Raw genomic sequence first — 23,888 nt, forward strand, 5'->3', positions numbered from 1 at the left:
TAATATATTCTATCTCAAAGTCAAACTCCTCTAAATCTAAACGCATTCTGGTGAGTTTAGAAGAAGGATCTTTCATTGAGAACAAATAAACCAAGGGTCGATGATCCGATTTAACTAAAAATTTTTGTCCATATAAATAACAACGAAAATATTTAATTGCCCAATGGATTGCCGTTAATTCCTTTAAGATAGTTGGTTTGTGTGATTCTCCTTTAGTAAACGTACGAGAAGCATATGCAATAGGTAGGTCATTACCATTACTGTTTTGCGAGAGAACTGCTCCACACGCGATATTTGATGCGTCAGTCGTAAGAATAAATTGTTTACTAAAATCGGGATACTGTAAAATTTGGGGACTTATTAAGACATTTTTTAGTAAAGAAAAAGAATTTTGACAATCCATTGACCACACAAATTCGATATTTTTCCTTGTTAATTTATTTAGAGGATGTGTAATTTCAGCAAAATTTGGTATAAATCTGCGGTAGTAATTGCAAAATGCTACAAATCGTTTTACTTCGTCATCAGATTTCGGAATAGGATAGTTTTTTATGGTATTATATTTAGATTCATCTGGTAAAATGCCTTTGTAATTTTATGACCTAGATAGGTAACTTCTTTTCTAAAAAAATCGTATTTTTGTGGATTTAGTTTCAAGTTAAATTTTCTACATGTTTCAAAAACATTTTTTAAATTTCCTAAATGATGTTGTTCTGAACAACCTATAACGATTAAATCATTTATATAGAGAAATGCTTTCTCCGGTGTGATACCCGAAAATGCAAAGGACATCATTCGTTGAAAACTATTAGGGCTGTCTGATAACCCAAAAGGTAATCTAGTAAATCTAAAAGACCCTTTCTCGACACTAAATGAGGTTATATCACGAGAAAATTCGTCAAGAGGTATTTGATGAAAACCTGACATGAGGTCGACTACTGAAAACCACTTAGCCCTACCTAATTAGTCTAAAATATCATCCATTCTACTAATCGGATATTTATCTGCAATAAGCGATTTATTCACTGCTCGAAAATCAATACATAATCTCCAAGTTTTCTGTCCATTTATGGATTTTTTAGGAACTAATAGTACCTAAAAAATCAGTAAGTTGATGGTTCTATTATGTTATGATCAAGCATTTTTTCGACTTGTCGATTAATTTCATCTTTTAAAACTCGGGGTGTTCTATAGTTTTTAATATACACTGGTTTAGGGTTACTTAATTTTAATTGTTGAGTGTAAAAATTGTTAACAGATAATTTGTCAGTTTTTAAAGCAAAAATATCGGAAAATTCTTTACATAAATTTAAAACATCTTGCTTTACAAATTGCCGTATATTATTTTGATTAAGTTCGTTTACTAATTGTATTTCACGATTTTTTGGGTTCTATGTCAATCTTATATACATTAAAATGACTAAGGTCAGTGACTTCTAATTTCGAAAGGTCTATATCTACGCTTTCAGATGTCATATTAATTATTCTTACAAGGGGATTTTTCCCATTAATAATAGATCGAGCAACAAAAACACCTAGGTGTAACTCTTTATTTAAAACTACAGAATCCTGTGATAGGTTTTTTAGGCTATCGACTTGCCTTATGACTTCGCACCAAGGGGAAATGTGAACTGTATTTTTCTCTGGACCACTAAATATAGGAACTACATATTTGAAGCCCCGAATCTGCATACTTAGGGTCCAATTTGAATAGTCAATAACTGCCTGATATTTAGCTAAAAAATCACGTCCGAGAATACCATCCTCTGGAATAGGAAAATCGGAATCTACTATATGAAAATTATGATGTAACCCTTGATCTTCGAGCCAAATTACAGTTTCCGTCTCACCCAATGACTTAGTTAACGCGTCTGTAACGCAATTAATTTCGCTGCTATTAGCTGTGTTAATAATCTGATTATTATCAACTGTTGTGCGTTTAAAAATGGAAATATCAGCCCCTGTATCGACTAGCAATACGTTTTTAGATTTAGTCATATCTATATCAAGTAATACGAAATTTGAAAGTGTAAGATCTAGATGAAATATATTATTTAGTTTTCCATTTCCCCCAATCGAACATTTTGACCACCTCTACCGCGATAGTTTCGACATCATTTATTATTGTAAAAGTGCCGGCTTGCATAATTAAACGTGTTTTTTCGTTACTTGCATTTTGAGTGAGAGATTTTACCGTAGTTTCTACAGTGTAATTTTGTGCAACTTGTGCTGGAACGCCTTCTGAAATAAAAGATCTTTGCAATTTGTCTGCCAAAGATTCAATTTCGACTGCGTACGAAGTTGCATCCTTGTGATTTTGTTTGTAATTTAAAAGTTTTATTTGTTGCAAAAAAATAGCTTTAATTTTTTTGCAACAAATATTGAGCTGCAAAGTAGATGGTGGTTTTCAACTTCTTTTTCTTGGACTATTTTCAAATATGTATTTTTTTATCAAAAAAGCATCGCTTTGTCAGACTACTTCGTAAGTCAAGAAGCACCGCGATTTCTTTTACATTTTATTTATTAAAAATATGGTTGTAAATGTATTTTATTTTTCTTCAAACTTATAGGAACGAAAGTAATTTATTTTCATATATAAGTGATATTTTACTCTAAATCATTCAATCATAAACAATTTATTTACGTAATACTAGAACTTCTTAGAGACGGTAACATTTACAGACGACTATGCATGATAAACATTTTTGGGGCACTTTAAAATTAAAAATAGTTGTAAAACAATATTATTACAACAATTACATTACATACAATTTACTTTTGTCCACAACTATAAATTTTACCTATCTTGACTACAATCACATTACTATATTGTATAATGGGATTTTCGTTTAATTTTTAAATTCAGATTGCTTAAAGGGGATTAAGCGTAATAAGGATTGTTTGTTACGGTCTTGTAGAATGTTAAAAATATTGAATAAACAATTTCATAATCAGACAAAATAATCACATAAATAGCTGAACATATTAAGTCCCTAGGCGAGAACCAGGTTAAACATACAAGGGTGTCCCAGCGAAAACGAAACAGAGGTATTTTTGGTGTGAAAAAAAATTTTTGTTACAAAAATCTTGAACACGTCGATTTTATTTTCGAGGGGGACAACTTTTCCTTACCAAGGCACCCTCATACCAGTAACCCTCTTCGAGGGGGTGGGATCGCCCCTAAAATCTTAAATAGAAAGAGGGGTCGTGTGATACCTTATTTTAAAGGTCTTTTAATTCTGAATATAACTGCCAAATTTGAAGTGGCTAAAATTTTTTATCCGGATATGACAGCTTGTCAAAATTGTAGAAACAGCGAAAATGAAAAAGCTATTTTGAACTCTGTTTTGGATAATATTTTTAAAATAATAAGGAAGTCCTAATTTCAAAGGGGTCACTTATTAATTAAGAGGCCACCCTAATACCTGGAACCCTTTACGAGGGGTTGAAAGCACCCCTTAAATCTTAAATAGAAAAAGGGGTCGTGTCATTCCTTATTTTGAAGGCCTTTTTACTCTGAATTTAAATAGTGACTTCTGAGTGACTGATGGATATCTTGTGGATATAAAAATAGCAAGAAATATCTTTACTGCCAGTAAAAGTGGAGAGATAAGAAATACCTACCCTTTTCCTTTTGTGTCTTTTAAATAAAACAAGTTTATTTAAATTACGTCAATTTATTAAATGTTCAAATTGTGCCCCGCCTACTTCCATGCAGGAATACAGGTTTTGCTCAAAACGATGCCTGACGTTTTGTAGAACTTCAGGTGTTATCATCTGACACTCATTTATAATTCTCTGGCGTAAGTCTTCTAGGGTGTCTGGTTGGGCAGCGTAAACTTTTGTTTTTAAATGCCCCCATAAAAAAAAATCTAATGGGGTTAAATCGGGTTACCTAGCTGGCCATTCCATAAAAGGTCCTCTCCTTCCAATCCAACGATCAGAAAATATCTCATCAAGATATTGTCTCACACCAGCAGCATAATGTGGAGGCGCTCCGTCTTGTTGGAAAACGACCTGATCATCATTAGAATGATTTCCGCCTTCCATTATTTCTACTATTCTTGGATATACGACATTTTCCAAGAGATCTCAGTACATTTCTCCATTCAAATTTCCGGGTAGAAAAAACGGACCAACAATGGAGCTGCCCAAGATTCCCACCCAAACATTTAACTTCTCAGGGAACTGGGTATGAACTTCACGAAACTGGCCCGGATTTGCATTTGACCAGTAGCGGCAGTTATGACGATTTACGTTGCCATTAAGAAAAAAAGTACATTCATCTGAAAAGCAAATGTTGTAAATAAGACGCGGATTAACAATTATCATATCACTAAGCGATTCACAAAATTGCACTCGTCTGTCAAAATCGTCCTCATTCAGTTCTTGCACCAGATGAATTTTGTAAGCATGGAATTTATTATGCTTAAGTATCCTATGAACACTACTTTTGCTTACTCCTGTACTCGTCACCAATTTTCTGACACTTATTCCTGGCTCGGCATGAAGTTGACCTAGGACAGTTATTTGCATTGCTTCATTGACAATAACAGCATTTTGAACCTCACGCTTTTTATTTAAGACACTGCCAGATTCCCTAAATTTAGCAACTATTTCTAGAACGTATTTTCTGTTGACTCGTTTTTCTGGATAAAGGTCATTAAACTCTTGTACCGTTCTATTGGCACAATTGTTATGCCGAAAGAAAAACTCTATCATCTCAACCCTCTCTGCAGTAGAATAAACCATTGCTAACAGTGTTTCAACACGTAAAAGACTGGGTAATAATTTAAAACTATTTAAAAAAATGCTGCTTTATGAAAAAAGTACCAATGATATTTAGCAAGCTAAATAAATTCTTCAGATACTTGTGTTTGCATTTTATTTGGTATTTTGTTTTTATTTATGATATGCTGATAAGGTGTAATAACAATAATATTAACAATACTAATAAATTTTTAATCATGTTTTAATGATCCAATAAAAAAAATTGTAAGAAGGGGTTTCAGGCATAAAGGTTTATTTAAAGCATTTTTTCCAGAATTTTATTTGGCTTTCATATCCAAAAGAAATCCATCAGTCACTCAGAAGTCACCATTTAAATTTAAAGTGAAAACGTAAGGTATAACACGATCCCTCTTTCTGTTTAAGATTTAAGGGGTGCTTTCAACCCCTCGTAAAGGATTCCAGGTATTAGGTGGCCTCTTAATTAATAAGTGACCCCTTCGAAAATAGGATTTCCTTGTTCTTTTAAAAATATTATCCAAAAAAGAGTCCATAATACCTTTTTCATTTTCGCGGTTTCCGCAATTTTGACAAGCTGTTTTATCCAGAGAAATAATTTTAGTCACTTGGGCAGCACAAATTGGGCAGTTATATTCAGAATTAAAAGACCTTTAAAATAAGGTATCATACGACCCCTCTTTCCATTTAGGATTTTAGGGGTGATTCCACCCCCTCGAAGGGGGTTGCTGGTATGAGGGTGCCTTGGTAAGGAAAAGTTGTCCCCCTCAAAAATAAAATCGACGTGTCCGAGATTTTTGAAAATTTTTTTTTTTCCATACGGAAAATAGCTGTTTCCTTTTCGCTAGGACACCCTGTATATTAGTATTTCCTATTTGACTTGTTTTAAAATATTTGTAAAATTTGTGGTCTTAGAATGTATGTATGATGTGAGCAAATAAGAATACATCTCGATTATAAAAACCGTTTTTTCAAAAATATATCTGCAAAAAATTATGTTATATTTTGGTATTATATTGTTGAAATGTATGCATATAAGCATATATTTCAACACATGCGTAAAGCTATGTACATTTACATAATTAAATGATTTTTTTAATGTTAGGCCCAACCGGCTCCTCAGCAACAGACATTAGCCGTTGTGTCACCGAGAGTAGAGCCCCCTAGTAGCGGCACTCAGGAGCAGGGAACTAGCTCGAGTAGTTCAAATACCGTAACGACGACTCAGGCGGGCCATAAAAGGCAGAGGGAACCGGACGACAGCTCTCAAGCGGAGGAAAAAAACCAGTCCAAACAGCATAGCAAAAGGACAAGGGTTCAGTTACAGGTAATGTCTGATTAAAATTGTAACAATTTTAACTTTTATAAATACTAAACCGTAAATATCGGTGTTTGTTTGAATATTTATTAGATCTTTATACAGGGTGATTAATGGTTGATGGTACCTTGGACGTTTACGGAGAACGGAATTTTTGTGAAAATTTGGCATTATGGATTTTAGCTGGTGATCTAACGATTAAAAATATTTTTAGCGATACAGCCTTGCCGCTTATACCAAAAAATAGTAATAAGTATTCATATAATTTTTAGCTGTTTATACCTACAAAGTGACCTATTTAATACACGTTCAGCCAAACTTGACTTTTCAACTCTTCCATATTTCATATGAGCTACATGATCTTTATTTTATATTTTGGGTTTCCTAAAAGATTTCGTAACTTGGCCGAATTCGAATGATAGATTATTCTTACCCTATTAAAGTCTTTTATTAAAATAGTATGATTGCAACGAAGTTTGCCTACACTACCGCTCAAAAGTATTTGCCCACATATGACTGTTTTAAAGTTATAACTAAAAATAATAAACCCATCAGTTATTCTTATGAAACGGTTTATTTGTAACAAAATGAATATAAACAATACATTTTTTAATTAATTAAATTTAAGAAAATCAAATTTTGGATTCATCTACATGTCCGCCTCGATTTTTAATAACAGCTTCACAGAGTTTCGGTAGTCTTCTAATTAATTTGTCCAAAGTTTCCTGAGGTATCTTGTGCCACTTTTCTTTAATGATCCTCCACAAGTCTTCTTTTGATGTGGGGCATGATTTTCGCACTTGTCTATCTAGTTCATCCCACAGTAATTCGATAGGATTGAGGTCCGGTGATTGTGGGGGCCATACCATAACTTTCAGAAGATGTTGCCTTTGTAATTGACCTAAATATTGCTTGCACAATTTCGACGCGTGCTTGGGGTCATTGTCCTGTTGAAAGATGAAGTTTTCCCCAATTATTCGAGTACCAGAAGGAAGTAGATTGTCACTTAAAATTGTTTTGTAACCCTCTTTTCGAAGAATTCCCTCTATTCTAATTAGATCGCCCACTGCAGATCCTCCGAAACAACCCCACACCATCACCGAACCACCACCGTGTTTAACTGAGGCCACTGTACAGTTCTCAGCGACCCTTTCATTGGCATAACGGCGAACAAAAAGTCGCCTCTTCGTTCCAAAAACCTCGAATTTCGACTCGTCACTCCACAGAACTTTCTTCCAGTCATCAATGGTCCATTCTTTGTGTGATTGGGCCCACTAAAGTCTTTTCATCTTATTAACATCCTTCAGTAGCGGTTTTGATACAGCTAAACGTCCATTAAGACCAGCATTATAAAGTCGCCGTTTTACTGTCGAAACACTGACCGCTTTTTTACGCTCCTTATTGATTTTTGCTGTGATTTCAGGGGCGGTAAGGCGTCTATTGCGTTTGCTTGTAATTATAATATTTAAATCCTCCTTTGAACTTGTTGCCTTTGGCCTTCCCGATCGAGCTGTGTTGCTAATAGTCTCTTCTCTGATGAATTTCCTAACATTATAATCGACAGTCCGTCTTGGAATTCCCAAATCCGTCGAAATTTGACAGTTAGTCTTTTCAGCCTTATGAAGTCCAATGATAATACCTTTTGTTTCTACCGATAACTTTTTTGTTTTAGCCATTTTAAAGAATGTTAAAAAACCAGCAAAGAAACGGTGACAATCGCCAATAAGCTAGCGAAATTATTTACCAATGTTACACAAAATCAATTCTTGAAGACTAAACACCTTTAAATGTTTCAAATTTCATCAAAAACGAGCTGTAAACAGATTAGTTTTTTAGAAGTGCATATTTTCACTACATTGTTTGTTATTTGCAAGACTATTTTTAAATACTCAGTGTTTTTCAACGAACCGTTGATAGGTATGTTGTTGAGGCATATATGCAATTTACAAAAGAGATACAATCTAAATATAGTTATAAAGATAAGATTTTTGTATCTAATTTAAAATATTAAAAAGAATACATGGTGGGCAAATACTTTTGAGCGGTATAGTATATTTTGTCAGTAATAGCTTATCAATAATACTTTATACTTTTGCTTCCTGATGTTTAATCAAGGGCAGCTTGGTAAAACTTTTAAAATGTTCGACCAGTTACTCGAATTTCAATACGTTTTAACAAACCATCTAACTTCTTTCAAATCAGGTTGTTTAATGCATCTTTTTAAATGGTGCGTGATCTGTTCTTGCAAACTCTTCTCTATTGCATGACACATAATTAGTTGCTTACTAGCCATAAGACTTTGAAGAAAATAAACCACAGATCCCCACAATATGATCTTGTCACAACAAATAATTTTAATGAAACTGTATTTTTATTGCCTTGGTTTTCTTTAAACGCAGCCAGTAAAGGATGTGACTGTCTTATTGATCTAATAAGTGTTACAAAGTTTGGAAAGTACGCAGTTTCTTTAGATCAGTAAAAATCAACTCCATGCTGTGTGCCAAACAACTATATGAAAAAAAATGGTTAAAATTTCCATTTTCTGTTTAGGCTTTTAATACAACCCAGGCAACTTTATCCAATAGGGGATCTGGGGTAGATAAAGTTTATGATTTTTTCTCATTTCGCACATTACTGCAACCAGCACACATCATATGCTACCGAATTGACTTGGGCAGTTTTCTTAAAAAACTGCTGGTAATAACTATTCTCTCCTTATGATATAAGGATATCGCTCGCATATATAGCTCTCGATAGCAACTCATTCGCTGTTATTTGATCTGTTTCACTTCAGTAAATGATAATACTGGCTTTTTTTTTAAATTTAAATATATAAAAAGTATTTTCGGCAAATTGCTTAAAAAATACAGTGTCGATAAAACTAAATAATTGTCAAATAATTAACATAAATTTGTAATAAAATATATTAGCAAGCAATAGACTTAAAATGCAAAAAATAATTATCTTTATAAATTCTCTTGAGCCGTATCTTTTAGCAGGCAGGCACGATAAGCGACAGTGGGCTCGAAGTAGAATATCAGGTGCCGACCAGCAGCCAAAGAGACCAGGACGACGACGTCGTAATCGTTGAAAGCGACGACGATGCGGGTCCAGACGAGGGAGATGGTGACGATCAGGAAGAGCCCGACGATACCGAGTCTTACGATATGGAGGGAATGGTAGGTTTATCGTCTTTTTATTTCATGAAAACTTGCCAGTACAAAGATATGTAGGAATGCACAGAGAAAAAAATACTAAAATTTATCATTTTTATACATATTTGACTAAATAAAAGTGAGCCAAGTACTTTACCATATAGAAAGATTGCAGCACTTGTTGAAAAGACTGCCGTGGTAACAAAACTAATTTGCAAAAAGTAATGCTGCAGTAATTATAAAATTATTTGGCTGAAGGTAACGATTTCCATTATTGCAACAATATAATATATTGCTGGATTATTAAAAATATTTGAAACTCTTTTTTTAATAAAAATCTGCGCTAGTATGTTTAGAGAGGAAATTTGAAAGTACTTGTAAAAACGCGTGATATTTGATTTATAGAATCTTTTAAACAAACAGAAAGTTTTAATTTTATCTTCACATTTTTTTCCCTTCCAAGGTAAATACATTCTATAAATACAATAAGATTGTTTATGACAGTATACACAATAGTGGAAAAAAGTAACAAAATTATACCTTTTAAGCTTTGTATATTAAATTCTAATGTTTTTAAACATTGATTAAGTAACACTACATAATAAAATAATTTTTTTATGCAAAAATTAACAAAAATGCAATTAACATGCCTTTACAGTCTCCGGACCGAAAGATCGTCTTTGTAACTTAGATCTTTCCCATAGTTATAGTTTATACACATAGTTTATAGTATTTTAGTTACAATAATAATAGTTTTAAACCTCTTACGATAATCAGGGAGAAAACCAGTTTAGATTGGACACATCTTTTAGCTGAAAATCAATTTATGTAGACCCTAAGAAAGAATTAACGCAGTAAGATTCACATATAAGTAGTAAAAGTATTTTTATAAGGTGCATTTACTTTTAATATAATAGAAGAGGATATATGCCGAAATAGCAATATTAGTAAATACTAATATTTTATTAATTCCAATAAAAGACTTTAGTGTTACATTTTTTCTTGTGCTTTAAAGTCGAGATAAAAAAAGGATCATAAAAACAACTGCGACAAAATTAGAGCAACTAAAAAATAAACTGGTTTTAGTATTGCATGAGAAACTGTCCAGTTGTGAAGATTTTATTAAAAAAATATGCCGCGTGGTGTGCATTATTCGCTGACTGAAAATGTACCGGAAAATTCGGCATTCTATTAATGACGCAAAATAGTATGATTATTACTATTAATAATAATACTAAGGACGGGGTTATGATATTTTGTACAAGCGGTTACGGATGACATTCGTTAAGCAAAGCCGGAAACTTAACACCAATCAAGCGAAGCAATTTGAATCAATCGGTCAACAATTACCTCTGCTCTGTTGCTATACGGATAGTAATTATGACATCACGAACTTGGTTATTACTTGTCTCTCACCACTTTGAGAAGCCAAGTAATAATTAATAAACGCGGCTACTGCCTGCCCTACAAAACACGAAGAAAGATAGTGTCCAAGCAGTAGTTTTCATCAATCAAACAACTAAACGAAACGGTACGGCCGCAGACAGAGCAGAAAATAAAAAGTCAACAATAAAAATTATCAATTAAATACAAAATAATACCGCAAACAAGAATGTAACTTTTCGCAAACGGAATTAATTAAACGTTGGTTTAATCACCCGTTTACTACCTGCCCTACAAAACACGAAGAAAGATAGTGTCCAGGTACCAGTTAATAATATTCGCGACTGTGGCTTGCCCTACAAAACACGAAGAAAGGTAGTGTCCAGGCACCAGTTATCAATCGCGGCTGTTGCTTGCCCCACAAAACACGAAGAAAGATGGGGGAGGTAAACCTTGAAACCTGCAAAATAGAACATGTAAACAATGCAACAGCATGAAAGGAAAATTTCATGAAAATAACCGGAAAACTGGAAGCATAGTGATGAAAACCCTCTCAGTTTTAGGCATTTGTGGTTCTTTATTATCCTAAGAATAACCAGGGGTGAAAACAATAAGGCCAGAGACTACAACATAGTCAACGGAGAACTAGGCATAACCTATAAGAAATCGAACCTTTTCAGGATACTATCAGGCTAGAAAACGCTTTAAGTTGGTTTCTTTATGAATGTTTACAATTATAAACCCCTCATGACTCACAGGTAAAACTTAAAATGTATCTTTTTGTTATGTAAATTATAAATTTAAAGGTTAAAATGTTAACGGAGCAAAATTATCTAAGTTGTCTTATAAAAGACTGCCTGGGCTTACCCTTATTACTATAAAATAAAGACAAAATCTTGTAACTTTGTTACAAATTATTGATGCCTATTTATCTGCGAAAAAGCTAGTATGGATCTCGACTACATTTGGAGTTCGAACAGGCGTTAGTTAAAAGTTACCGAATCCGAGGTAGGGTTACGATCTTTAAGCGCGACCAAGAAAAACCACGAAAAACTTGACACGCGCATTAAATGACTTGGTATAAATGATCCAGGAATGTCTTCGATTCAGATTTAGCCGCAGTTGGTGACGTAAACGTGTTTTTCCAGGTTTAGTGGATTTCGGATTACCAGCGAGAAAACCAGCCTAAAAACATTTCTTATCTAAAAAAAATAGGCATGCAAGTTATTATCTGGTTGGTTATTGGCTAGGTTTAGTTAAGTTGTTATTTGCAATGTTTCGTCAAAACTGGACCACCCACGATTGAAAAAAGGTACTTTTTTAGTACTTTTTTTTGCAAGACGTCCTATAGGAAAAGGCTTGACCCAAAGTACGTTGCTACTACTGTAAAACATGGTGACGGCTATATCATGGTGTGGAGCTGCTTTTTGGCTTATGTAATAGGTCTCATTTACAGAATTAATAAATCCAACAAACTTAAACGAAAAATTTGACATAATATAAGGAGAGAAAAAATAGAGGTGAACAATAAATTATTAAATGATGCTAAAAATAAAACTAAAGCAAGCTGGGAGCTTTATTAACAAGCTTAATAAGCTTAATAATAAACAAAGTAGAAATAGTGTGTATCAGACTCGCCTAACTTTGAGGCAGCAGGTCAAATATTTGGGAGTCATTTTAGACAGCAAGCTCACCTTTAAAACTCACGTAGAGCAGGCAGTAAATAAGGCAACGGCTCTAATATGGCAATTACGTCGAACAATAGGTAGAAGATGGGGTCTTAAACCCCACGTTTTCCAGTGGCTTTATACCGCAGTCATACGACCGAGGATCTCGTACGGATCCGTGGTATGGTGGCCAGCCGTATTGGAGCTCACCAACGCCCAAAAGCTGACCAGACTGCAAAGACTGATCTGCTTGGGAATTACTAGAGCTATGAGAACAACACCTGCGGCACCACTAAATATTCTTCTTGGGCTACCGGACCTCCCAGTCTGGATTGAGAGGGAGGCCTCGGCGGCGTATAAGAGGATGAGAGATAGCGGAGGGTGGCGAACCAAATTAAAGAGCCAAGTGGTTTCCAGGCCTGGTACACAGATGGATCATTGATGAAAAACACCAGTTCAGCCGGAGCCGGAGTGTACAGGATGGAAACGAACACAGGGGTATCCTTCCCACTAGGGAAACACACCACAGTTTTCCAAGCGCGGAGGTGTTTGCTATATTCGAAGTAGCGAGCAAACGAGAGGATTGGAGGGTAACGGGGGGGATTTGAATCTACTCCGATAGTCAAGCTGCCCTCAAGGCGATTCAGAAACCCAGGGCCAGCTCAGCGCTAGTCCAGGAATGCAGAGACGCATTGGAAAGGCTTGCAGCACACAAGGAAGTGAGACTGATGTGGGTCCCAGGACACCAAGGTGTTGAGGGCAATGAGCGGGCCGATGAACTGGCAACACAAGCTTTCGTTAACCCTTTCGTAGGCCCCGAACCTTGTCTCCGTCTTAGCAAAAAACAAATCTCCCAGGCACTCAATAATTGGGCCTGGGAAAAAACAAGGAAGAATTGGAGAAGGACAGAAGGATGTAAACAGGCCAAGGAAATGATACTAGACGATGACGGCTCTAAAGCAAGGCGACTGCTAACAAAGACCCGACAGAGTATCAAAGACTTGGTGGGAATCCTGACCGGGCACAACAGTCTAAACAGGCATCTACACCTTCTTGGTATAAGAGAAAGCCCACTCTGTCCGAATTGCGGTACAGGGGAGGAAACTTCATATCACATACTAGGTATCTGTGATAGGTGGAGTCGCCTGAGAAGGACGAAAATTTTTGGAGCAACGAGACTCCAGCGGGAAGATCTTATAGATCTGGACTGGGACAACGTGCAAGCCTTTATTAAAAGGACGAGCCGACTCAGTGGAGACCGCGCATTAGGAGTGGAGGCGTAGGGGTGGGTGATTCTGAGGTTGGCGAAAAGGGACTGCTCAGCCCTACTTGCCGACCTCTAGCTCCCCCACCCTTACTACTACTACTACTAGTAAGTAGAAATAGTACAATAAATAAGATAAAAACGTCGAAAAAAACAACAAATAATAAGGATATTGCAGATGAATTTGGTAAATATCTTTCTGTAGATGTAAAGGATAAACTACAGATTTATTTTGATGCTCATCAATCTGCCACATGTATGTCCCTAACTTGATGTTTTTTATGCCTACTACTCCTCTAGAAATTTGCAAATATTATAAAATCTCTACCCAACAAAAAGTCCACTGGATCTGACAACGTTCCAGTGTCTGTTGTTAAAGCATGAGTTGATGCACTTTTAGCAATACTGTTTATAATTATCAATATCTCGGTAGAAAAGGGATTGTTTTCCAACCAGTTAAAAAGATCAGTAGTCGTTCCAATCTTTATTTCTCTTCGCAGTGTGTTCTCAAAAATTTTTGATAAGGTGAATTATGATAGAACGACTGATTTTGTTAATGCGAATAGCGTTGTTTGCTCTAACCAATACGGCTTTCGCAGAGGCTTATCCACAGAGAGTACTGGAGTAAAACTGACACAGCACATTTTTATTACATTGACAGAAACTAATGTCGAGGGCTCTTAATTCCTTTCCCAACATAATAGATAGAGGTTTTAATAATTATATGTATTTCCAAAGGGACTGATTCTGTTTTTATTTTAATTTATCCGGTGATTTAAAGGATGGGGAAGAAATCACAACACACAATTTATTCTGATAAATTCGACCCGTTTAATGAAACAATAATATCCGAAAAAACACAGCTCTTACTTCGGCGGACACTCGGGCAAATACTTCTTAACCTAAATAAATTCTTAAAGTTTACATCCATAAACGTTTTAGGTCACTACTTATTTAATTTAGTGAAATAGGGCTTTAGAGGTCGATAGGGAGTTATTTTATTTAAAGAGAGAGATTCTTTCACAAAAAGGGGAGATTTAGAGGCATACTTGTGCCAATTTAGCGGGTGAACGATGAGAGCGCGCGTGACTTGCCCTATTAAAACCTTGACGGCCACTGGCTTGCCCGAATTGACGAGACAGACCCAATCTTATTTTCGGTGTTTTTTTTCAAGCCTTGCCGATCAAGTGGTGGAGCGGCCTCGAAACCGACCAATAGGACTAAACGTATGTAGTTTGTGAAGAGCCGCGGGGCCATAAATATTAAATTCTAAGTATTATAATTTAGAGGAAACGAGTAGTAATTTGTACAGGGTGAGAGAATTTGAACAATGAACATATAGTTGTATTGCTATTTGATATCTCGCGAGCCTTTGATTCAGTGGACCCAACATTTGTGAGTGAGAAGGTGAAGAGAGTGGGGATTAGAGGGAATATTAATTCAATGTTTCGGTCCTTTTTGACCGATAGGCTGTTTAATTTAAAAATAGGAAATGAACAATCTGCAGATTTTGTGATGAACCTGGTACTTGTACTTGAACCGCTTATTTTTACAGTTTTTATAAATGACTTAGAATAATGACGTGACATAAATGACGCAGAATTTATTAAAAGTGCGAAGATGTTCATTTTCTGTGATGACACAACAGCTGTTATTTCTGATCCGGATTCGGTAAACTTACAACGCAAAGTCCAGTCATGTCTAACTGAAATTAATAATATATATGTATTGTATAATATATATGTATAAAAATAATAATAATAATATATATGTTATATTATATATAATATATTATGTTATAATAATTAATAAATCGAATAAACTAATGCTAAATCATGCAAAAACTGATATGGTTGACATATAAAATAAATATAGAAAGCCAAATAAATTTGTTTTTAGTTTTGAAGACTTTCTAACTTTCTGTCGGGTTCAGAATCATCTAGATTCCTAGGCATAATGATTAACAACCACTTGGACTGGTCGGAACATATTAATATTGTATGTAAAAAATTAAATAAAAGCGTCTATCTTATAAATCAACATAAAAATTCACTTGATATCAAAGAACTGATGAATGTGTACTATAACTCTGTTTACAGTTTATTGGGTTACTGCATAGTATTATAGGGTAGGGTCATGGATATAGAGAGAGTGTTTGTGATTCAAAAACGTATAATTAGGACTTTATTTAATATACCATTCAGACAGTCTTGTCGAAGAATCTTTGGCGAGAAAAAGATTTGATCAGTGGCGGGTATTTATATTTTAAAGGTTCTTCAATTTATATTTAAAAATAAATGTAAATTGATTACATTGAGGGATCGACATCAACACAATACTCGTGGTAAAAACCTCTTACTTCTCACTAAGCATACTCGCCAATTTTATAAAAAATCTCCTTTGTATTCTGGAAGCCATCTTTTTAATTTTTATTAAAATAGTTACCTACCGAAGTAAAATTGGCAAAATCGCTAGTAAATTTTAAAACTAAAGTTAAAACACTGCTCCTCAGCAATGTTTTTTATACGGTTGGAGAGTTTGAAACCTTCTTAAAATATTATAAATGTTAAAGTGTGTACTGCATACCAAATATGTGTTAACTTGTGTAATATAATCAGTTTTAGAACTTTATATATTATTTTATTTTTATTGTATGTATGTTCATATATTTTGACAAATTCCTGAATAAGGAATACCCATACATTTACCATATGTATTGCTTTGTATAGCAATCGTGACATCTCTATGCTATGTTTCTAGTATCTAAGACAAATGATTTTTGACTTAAGAATTAGGAGCATAATAGATAATAGAGTGGTTCGAATGTGTTAATATATTCGAAAACGTAATGCCGCCTTATGCGGAATGGGAAATGCCCCTAAAATTCACCTTTCAACATGATAACGACCCAAAACACACCTCTAAAATTGTGTGGTTTACTAAGCAAAAAATGTTTTAAAGTGGCCACCACAATCGCCAGACCTAAATCATAGAAAATCTATGGGAAATAGTGGAAAAACGTGTTCGTCGATCACAAATACACAATGCTGATCGTTTGTTTGAAGAAGTTGGTTTAGCGTGGAGTTCTATAGATGAAGACGTAATAAACAATCTGGTAGCCTCAATGCCGAAAAAATGCGATGAAGTTATTAGGAACAATGGGTACTGGATAAAATATTGTATTTTTGTGCTTCTGTGTACAGTTTAATTTGCAAAAATATTAAGTTGCTCTAATTTTGTCGTGATGAAAAATCTTTATTTTAGTTATTTTAATAATATAAATAAGATTGTATTAGAAATTAAATGTAAATATTATAATTTACCTGTGTTCAATTAAACTTTATTTACCAATTAATTTAAAACATATAAACGATAACATGCTACTTAAACTTAAGAGTTGCTCTACTTTTGTCCGCATACCTATACCTATATGGCATATATTTTAGCAAATTCACTGCAAAATACTGACACTGAAATCTGAGCTTTACTAACAATTATTATTTTGCTATTATTGCTTACGTCATCTTCACAAATGTTAATTGAAGTTCTCTAACAGTTTTTCTAAAAATTCGCTTCTTCAGAAGTAAGAAAAAACTAAAACCTTTGAAGTTCTACAGTGAGTTTTTTTAACGAGTGTAATCCACCTCTGAGGGTAATCTCAATATTATATTGCAGTAAATTTGTCAAATCTCAAAACTCATTTCAATTCTAAAGCTAATTCATATCAATTCTAACCTTTGAAAAATGAAAAGCTACCTATATACAGTCGCGGTCATATAAATAGCACTTTGAATTTCTTTTATATTTGCACTAACTTAAAATATATAAACATTGCCACGATTTGTTTATGTTTATTTAGTACAAAGAATAAAAAATACAAATTCTTATCGAATTGTGTTAGTATTTGGCTTTAGTACTAAGGTATCACTCATCTGTGTGACAAATAAATAGCACACTTTAGTTTGAAATAATTTATTGCTGTTCGATCTTGTTAAAAGTAAGTTCATTTATATATATTTTTTTATATTTTGCTGTCTTTCTGTATCTTTTTTAGTAGGTAGAAGAAAGCACTGTGGACCTAAAAGGAGAGCACTTATTGTGCAGCTCAAAAATAGACTCAGTTTCCAAAATTTTCTAGAAAGCTAGTATACAATGCTCTTAAGCTATATGAATCTTCACAGAGCACCCAAAATAAGAAAAGAGCTCCTAGAAAGAGAAAAACTTCCCAACATTTTGATAAACTCATAGTGAGAATATCTAAAGCTAATCCTTTTTTCAACGCATTTCAAATATCTTGGGAAATCTTGGATCGTTATGACATACAACTGTCAGAGAGAACTGTTAAGCGAAGATTAAATGTGGCCAATCTTCGAGAATAATTAGATACATTATTCATACTTATAATAAAAAAACTTTCGGTTAAAAAGTCCGTCGGCTAAGGTAAAGGGTGCTTTAAATTGTATAGTTTTCTATCCTGCGAATTTGCTACTCTTCTGTTTTTGTACCATTTTACCACATAAATATTCTTTTCTTTTTAGTGTTTTGGCTTTGCCGCAGTATTTTGCCACTTCTGGTCTAAGCAAGTTTTGAAAAAGGCTTGATGTAATGCTTTTAAAATTCAACAATGACTTTCCTTTTTAATGTGTCTGAAATCCAAGGTTTTCCTATTAAGTTACAAATACTAACACTATGATATTATAGTGCACATAAGTATTCAATACCACAAATTAACCGAATTTATAATACAAAAATCGAGAAAATTTTTTTCGGGAATCACTAAATTGGTAATTAAAACGTGTTCATAATTTAAACTCTTTTTAAGCTTTATCAGAGAATCTCTTCATCAAGTGGCAATTTTTTGATGGTCGAACAACGGTTTTAACAGTAGATTTTTAAATTACAAATAAATCTCTTTATGTGTATAACATAGTAATGTTTAGTAGGTATTTGATATTAGATATATATATAGAATACGTTTTTTTTTTTTAACTTTTTCGAAATATCTTTATAGCTTCAGTAAAGTGAAAAGTTGATTTTATTGCCGTATAGTAGACTGGATTAGTATAAAATCAGATTCAGTATTTTGGGCAAATACTCTGAAATACTATTCTTATCATCATATTGTAAACATACAAAATTTTTGCTACAAGTGTAATCACACATTTTTTCGAAATTTTTTTAAATGAGCAAATATTACAAAAAATAAGGTATAATTTTGGAATCAGTTAATACTTTTCTCACATCCTTAATTTCTAATCTGAAATCTTGGTTAATTAATTTTTTTTATTAATTCAAACTTTACATTTACAGATTTTTTTTCAAGAATTAAAGTTGTTTATTTATCAGTTTTCAAAAAAAAATTATCAGAAATAAACTTAAAAGAAGTAAAAAAATATGGTATAATTTTGGAATCAGTTAATACTTTTCTCACATCCTTAATTTCTAATCTGAAATCTTGGTTAATTAAATTTTTTTTATTAATTCAAACTTTTTACATTGACAGATTTTTTTCAAGAATTAAAAAGAATTAAAGTTGTTTATTTATCAGTTTAAAAAAAATTATCAGAAATAAACAACAATAAACTAGGTCGAAACATAAACCTGAAAGTTTTAGAAACTAGAAAATTTGAGAGGATTCACTTTACCAATAATATTAATAAAATTTTCTATAAGAATTACGAAAATATAACATTTACCTGCTGCGGCCTATCATCAGGAAAATTAGTACAGACGTAGTATGATATCACTTTATTTTTTAATAAATTTAATATCTGTAGATATTTTGCTGGAATTGGTACTCACTTTCTATGTATCCTTACTCATTTTCTTATAGACAATTTAAATTTTTATATAAAAGTTGTTTTTATTTAAATCATCAATGTAAATATGAAAATTTTATAAAATATGACAACGTCCTGATATCTATGTTCCATTCCGTTCAATTGTGTGGCGCTGTCAATAATTTCTTTATCATCGAAAAGGACTTCATCTTAGTGAAAAAATGTTTAGTAAACAATTGTTTGCTGGAAATTTCCTTAGTGCGTATGCCAGATTTTAAGATTTTTTATACCAATTTTTTTCCTAATTTGCATCATAAGAATTACATATAAGAATAAACAAAATATTTGCCTTTTTTGACATTTCAGGAACAAGATAACTATGAAGATGCGGATTGCCAAGATGTAGAAGACGAAGAAGAGGGAGGTAACGAAGTAGATGTGATCGATGATTCGAGCGAGGTGCCAAACCAGAGCGAGCCGCAAGCAGCGGAAGAGGAGATAGAGCAACAAGCACAATCTGAAGCTATCAGCAGTGGCACTGACGGTACGTGAGGTTTATTTCATGGTGTAAATTAGTGTTGCGAGCAAATTTGTTGACACAGGGTGAGATGCAAGAAGTTTATCAGTTGTTTTAAATTTAGAATTTGAATTAAAGTAGACTCTAGAAGAATTATTTTCTTCCAAAGATTCTTTGTTTCTGGTAACTTTAATATTTGACCCAAATGTTTAAAAAAATATAGCATTCTAACAATGCCGAGTCTTTATGTATTGTAGTTTTTAAGAAAAATTGACAGCAGCTTAATAGTACTATTAAGTTTCCAAATTCATGTAGCTAAGCAATAGGAAAATATAATTTCGCAGTAATGGGCAATAATTTTGATTTAGTACAGGAGTTTTTTCATTTTCAAACACAAAATACAGTACATATATAGTTAGAAAATTTTATAAAGAACCGGTGACATCAACAGGCGGCAAAAGCCGCGCATCTCGTTATTCTATCGATCGGGTCAGATGACTATGTCGAGGTCTGAAGACAGTGGAGGCGGCACACTTGTTGAAATTATTAATATTTATTTGTACTAGAGTTTAAATAGCCCTAGATTTTTAGTAGGTATAGCTAGCGATATAACAAGTGCCTTTTATTTAGTTATAGAAATACCAACTAAGAATGCATATATTTGAATTTAATTGCTCCGAGATTCGTTTAAAAAAATGTAGATAAATTAAAATTATATTTTTTAGCATTGTGATGTGCCCATAAAAAATCTAAGAAAAAATAGTTTTACTTACAGGAGAATGCAGTTCGCTAATTATTTTTAAAACAGGACTTCAAATAGGTAGCTGAAAATTATTCTTTATTCGAATTTTTTTTGAAGGATTAGGTATTTTAAACGACTTGTGTAAACAAACAAATTGGTATAAGCTTAAAGTTTTATTTCATTATTTTACATATTATATATTTTTATTCACTTAGGTTGTATACATAGTGTATTACAACCTAAATCAGATTCATCCGATGAAGACCATTCGATCTCTTCATCAGATGAGCCTGTATTTACTGTAAATTTTAAAGAATCCAATGCTTCATCAAAAAGGTGATGACTTTTGAAATATTGTTTTTCTATGTTGTCTATATGGTTGCAAATATTTATCCACTCATCATTCGAAATTTCCGCAAATTTCTGCCTTGTCAAAGTTTCGACATCCGCCAATTTAAAAGTGGAATTTCTGCCTGCCACCCAATTCTTAACAGTTGCCCAAATTTTATTTACTAATTAATATAATTACAATATAATTAAATAATATAATTACAATAATTTAATACCCATTTTCTTAACCTTTTTTTCCTTGGACTGGTAAAGGAACAGAAAGGTATATTTTCTATATCTATATAAGAGTCAAAATCTTGGACCACTCTTCTGTAAGTTGACTGGGATACTCGAGTGGCAGCTAACGTACGTTGTCTAAAATAATTATATACTATTATTGTAAGTTATCAATACAATAAAAATTAAAATTTGAAAACATCCTACAATAAAATATGAATTTATATTGTTCACTTACCTAACATTTTTCAAAGGAATAGTAATTCCTTGCTCTGCTTCTTTTTTCATAAAAGCTGCCACGTTAGAAATAATCTCTCTTCCTTGACTGTGAATTATTTGTCCTTGTTTGCCTACTTTCTTAGGTGACATCTAAAAAAAAAATTAAAAAGTAAAAAAATTAATATACACATGCACACTCTAGGCTGTACATATATACCTACAAGTTAAATACCTTATTTTGTCACTTAAAAACAAAGTATATTTTAAATAATATAATTTTTAACAGTAATTAATTTTTATTTATTTTTTTAAATTATTAGACAATTGAATAATTTAGACCAAATTTACTTACCTTTTACAATAAAAATCGGATAGTCTAACTAAAAAAACTATAGTCTATTTCACTATTATAGTTTAAAAAAAAAACACAACAGATTTTAAATGCCTTATAACACGATTAACTCACTTCCCGTACGAGACGACACTACGTAGGCCTTCAGGCTACGTCATAGGCTTTAAATCCCCGGCAGGTACAAAGAAACGAGGTACGGCGACTGCTTTGTTCTTGCGGTTTCTTTAATAAGAAGCGAGAGAAAATATATTGCGGTCGTCTTTTCTCTCTGCCACCGGATTTTCTATCGACTTTGTGTTGAAAAATGGGTTTGTGCGCATATTGAGCAGCCGGTTCTTTATAAACTTTTCTACCTATACAGGGTGATTCAAAAGTAAGCAGCATCCTTTCAGGGGCGTAATCCTTGTATGAAAATAAGGCAAAAAGTTCATATTAATATGGGTCCGAAATTGCTTCCTAAGGGAGCTACGCCCCTTTGAATAGGACCTCTTGAAGATAATTTTTTCTCTATAACTTTAAAACCCTTTAGAATTAAATTTTGAAAATTGGTGTACTGCATAAACATTTCGTTGTGAATAAGATTCTAAATTCAATTTTTTTAAATTTTATTCAGGTGCGTCACATACGGGGGTTGGTAAGGGTAAAAACATCCCTTTTTCTTTTACTCTTTAGGTTATTGTGATTTTGTTTGAAAATTATAAAATTTTAGAGTCTTATACGTAAAAAAGATACTCTTAGTTCAATTCGATAGAGCGTACCATTTACGAGAAAAGCGACTTTGAAAATGTTCTGATTGCGTATGTTTATTGATGAAAATTAATTCGCATTACGATTGACAAAAAAGACACTTTTTACTCACATTTTATTTAACAATTTATAGAAAGTGTTCAAAATTATTACCATTCGCGTGACGGCAAGCTGTTAATCTTTTTATTAGATTATGGTGCACACGTGGTAGAATTCTTGGATTGTTTTTAATTGTCTGAAATCTTTCCTCTATTCTTTGCCTGAGAACATCAATATTGGGTATAGGGCGGGAATAAAATAGTTGTTTTAGGTGTCCCCATAAATAAAAATCAAGGGGGTTTAGGTCAGGAGACCGTGGTGGCCATGGCACTGGACCCCCACGACCTATCCAGCGGTTTTGATAGGCATTATTTAAATGTTCTCTAGCGAGAATGCTAACATGTGGGGGAGCACCATCGTGCATAAACCACATTTGTGCTCGTAATTGAAGTGATAGATTTTCTAATATTTGTGGTAATTCATTCTGTAAAAAAATTGTGTAAATTTGTCCATTAAGTCGTTGCGGCATAAATACAGGTCCTTTTAAATGCCCATCGATTATTCCCGCCCACACATTTAAACTAAACTGCTGCTGATGTGCCTTCTGTACCGTAGCATGGGGATTCTCATCCGTCCATAGGTGGTTGTTGTGGAAATTGAAAATTCCGTTTCTTGTGAAGCCGGCCTCGTCAGTAAATAAAATTTTCTTCTCAAAATTTTCAAAAGCAACGCGGTTTTCTTCTAGCCAATTACAGAAGTGTACACGAGGAAGGAAATCTCGCTCTTCCAAAGCCTGAACCCGTTGAATATGATAAGGGTAGAGTAACATATCGTGCAAAATTCTCCATACGATTGACTTAGAGGACCCTTCTTGATTTGCGATGATGCGAGTGCTCAAAGATGGATCTTCTTCAATACGATCTAGCACGCGTTCTTCTAATGCTAGGATTCTGGCATTTCTTGGTCGCCCAACAACCTCCTGTCTTTGAAATGTTCCTTAAGCAAAATTTAAGTAGATATTATGCGATATTGCTAACATTTTTGAATTTACCTGTTTCCCTTAAATTACGATCTACTCTTGCGAAAACCGTACGGTGTGGCACTCGTCGATTAGGAAATGCCTCATGATACAATCGTCTTGCTTCAACACAATTACCAAATGCTCTTCCAAACATAATGTGAATATCAGCTTGTTCTTGATACGTAAAATCCATGTTTGCTTTTTAAACTTAGAAACACAAAGTACCAAACTCAACAAAGGCAATGCCCTTCTTATTAATAATAAATAGTAATTTGTAAAACACTCTATGAAACTAATTTTACTTTGACAAAGTAAATTGTATTTTACAATGACATTTATCAGTCATTTAAATGCCAAAAACCAAAAAACAA

General features: G+C 33.4%; 1 protein-coding gene across 4 annotated transcripts in view; it reads left to right on the forward strand.

Moving 5' to 3' along the window:
• Positions 1–23,888, forward strand: part of LOC126744949 (nucleoprotein TPR) — a 122,276-nt gene that overhangs the window by 60,150 nt on the left and 38,238 nt on the right. For 3 of the 4 annotated variants that reach the window (XM_050452566.1, XM_050452593.1, XM_050452575.1), the window contains 3 exons: positions 5,852–6,073; positions 9,061–9,243; positions 19,680–19,857. In XM_050452566.1, the coding sequence (XP_050308523.1) occupies positions 5,852–6,073; positions 9,061–9,243; positions 19,680–19,857 (583 nt within the window). The remainder of the gene's footprint in view (positions 1–5,851; positions 6,074–9,060; positions 9,244–19,679; positions 19,858–23,888) is intronic. The other variant, XM_050452584.1, reaches the window with a different exon arrangement.

Source organism: Anthonomus grandis, chromosome 1, assembly GCF_022605725.1.
Source record: "Anthonomus grandis grandis chromosome 1, icAntGran1.3, whole genome shotgun sequence".
NCBI lineage: Eukaryota > Metazoa > Arthropoda > Insecta > Coleoptera > Curculionidae > Anthonomus > Anthonomus grandis.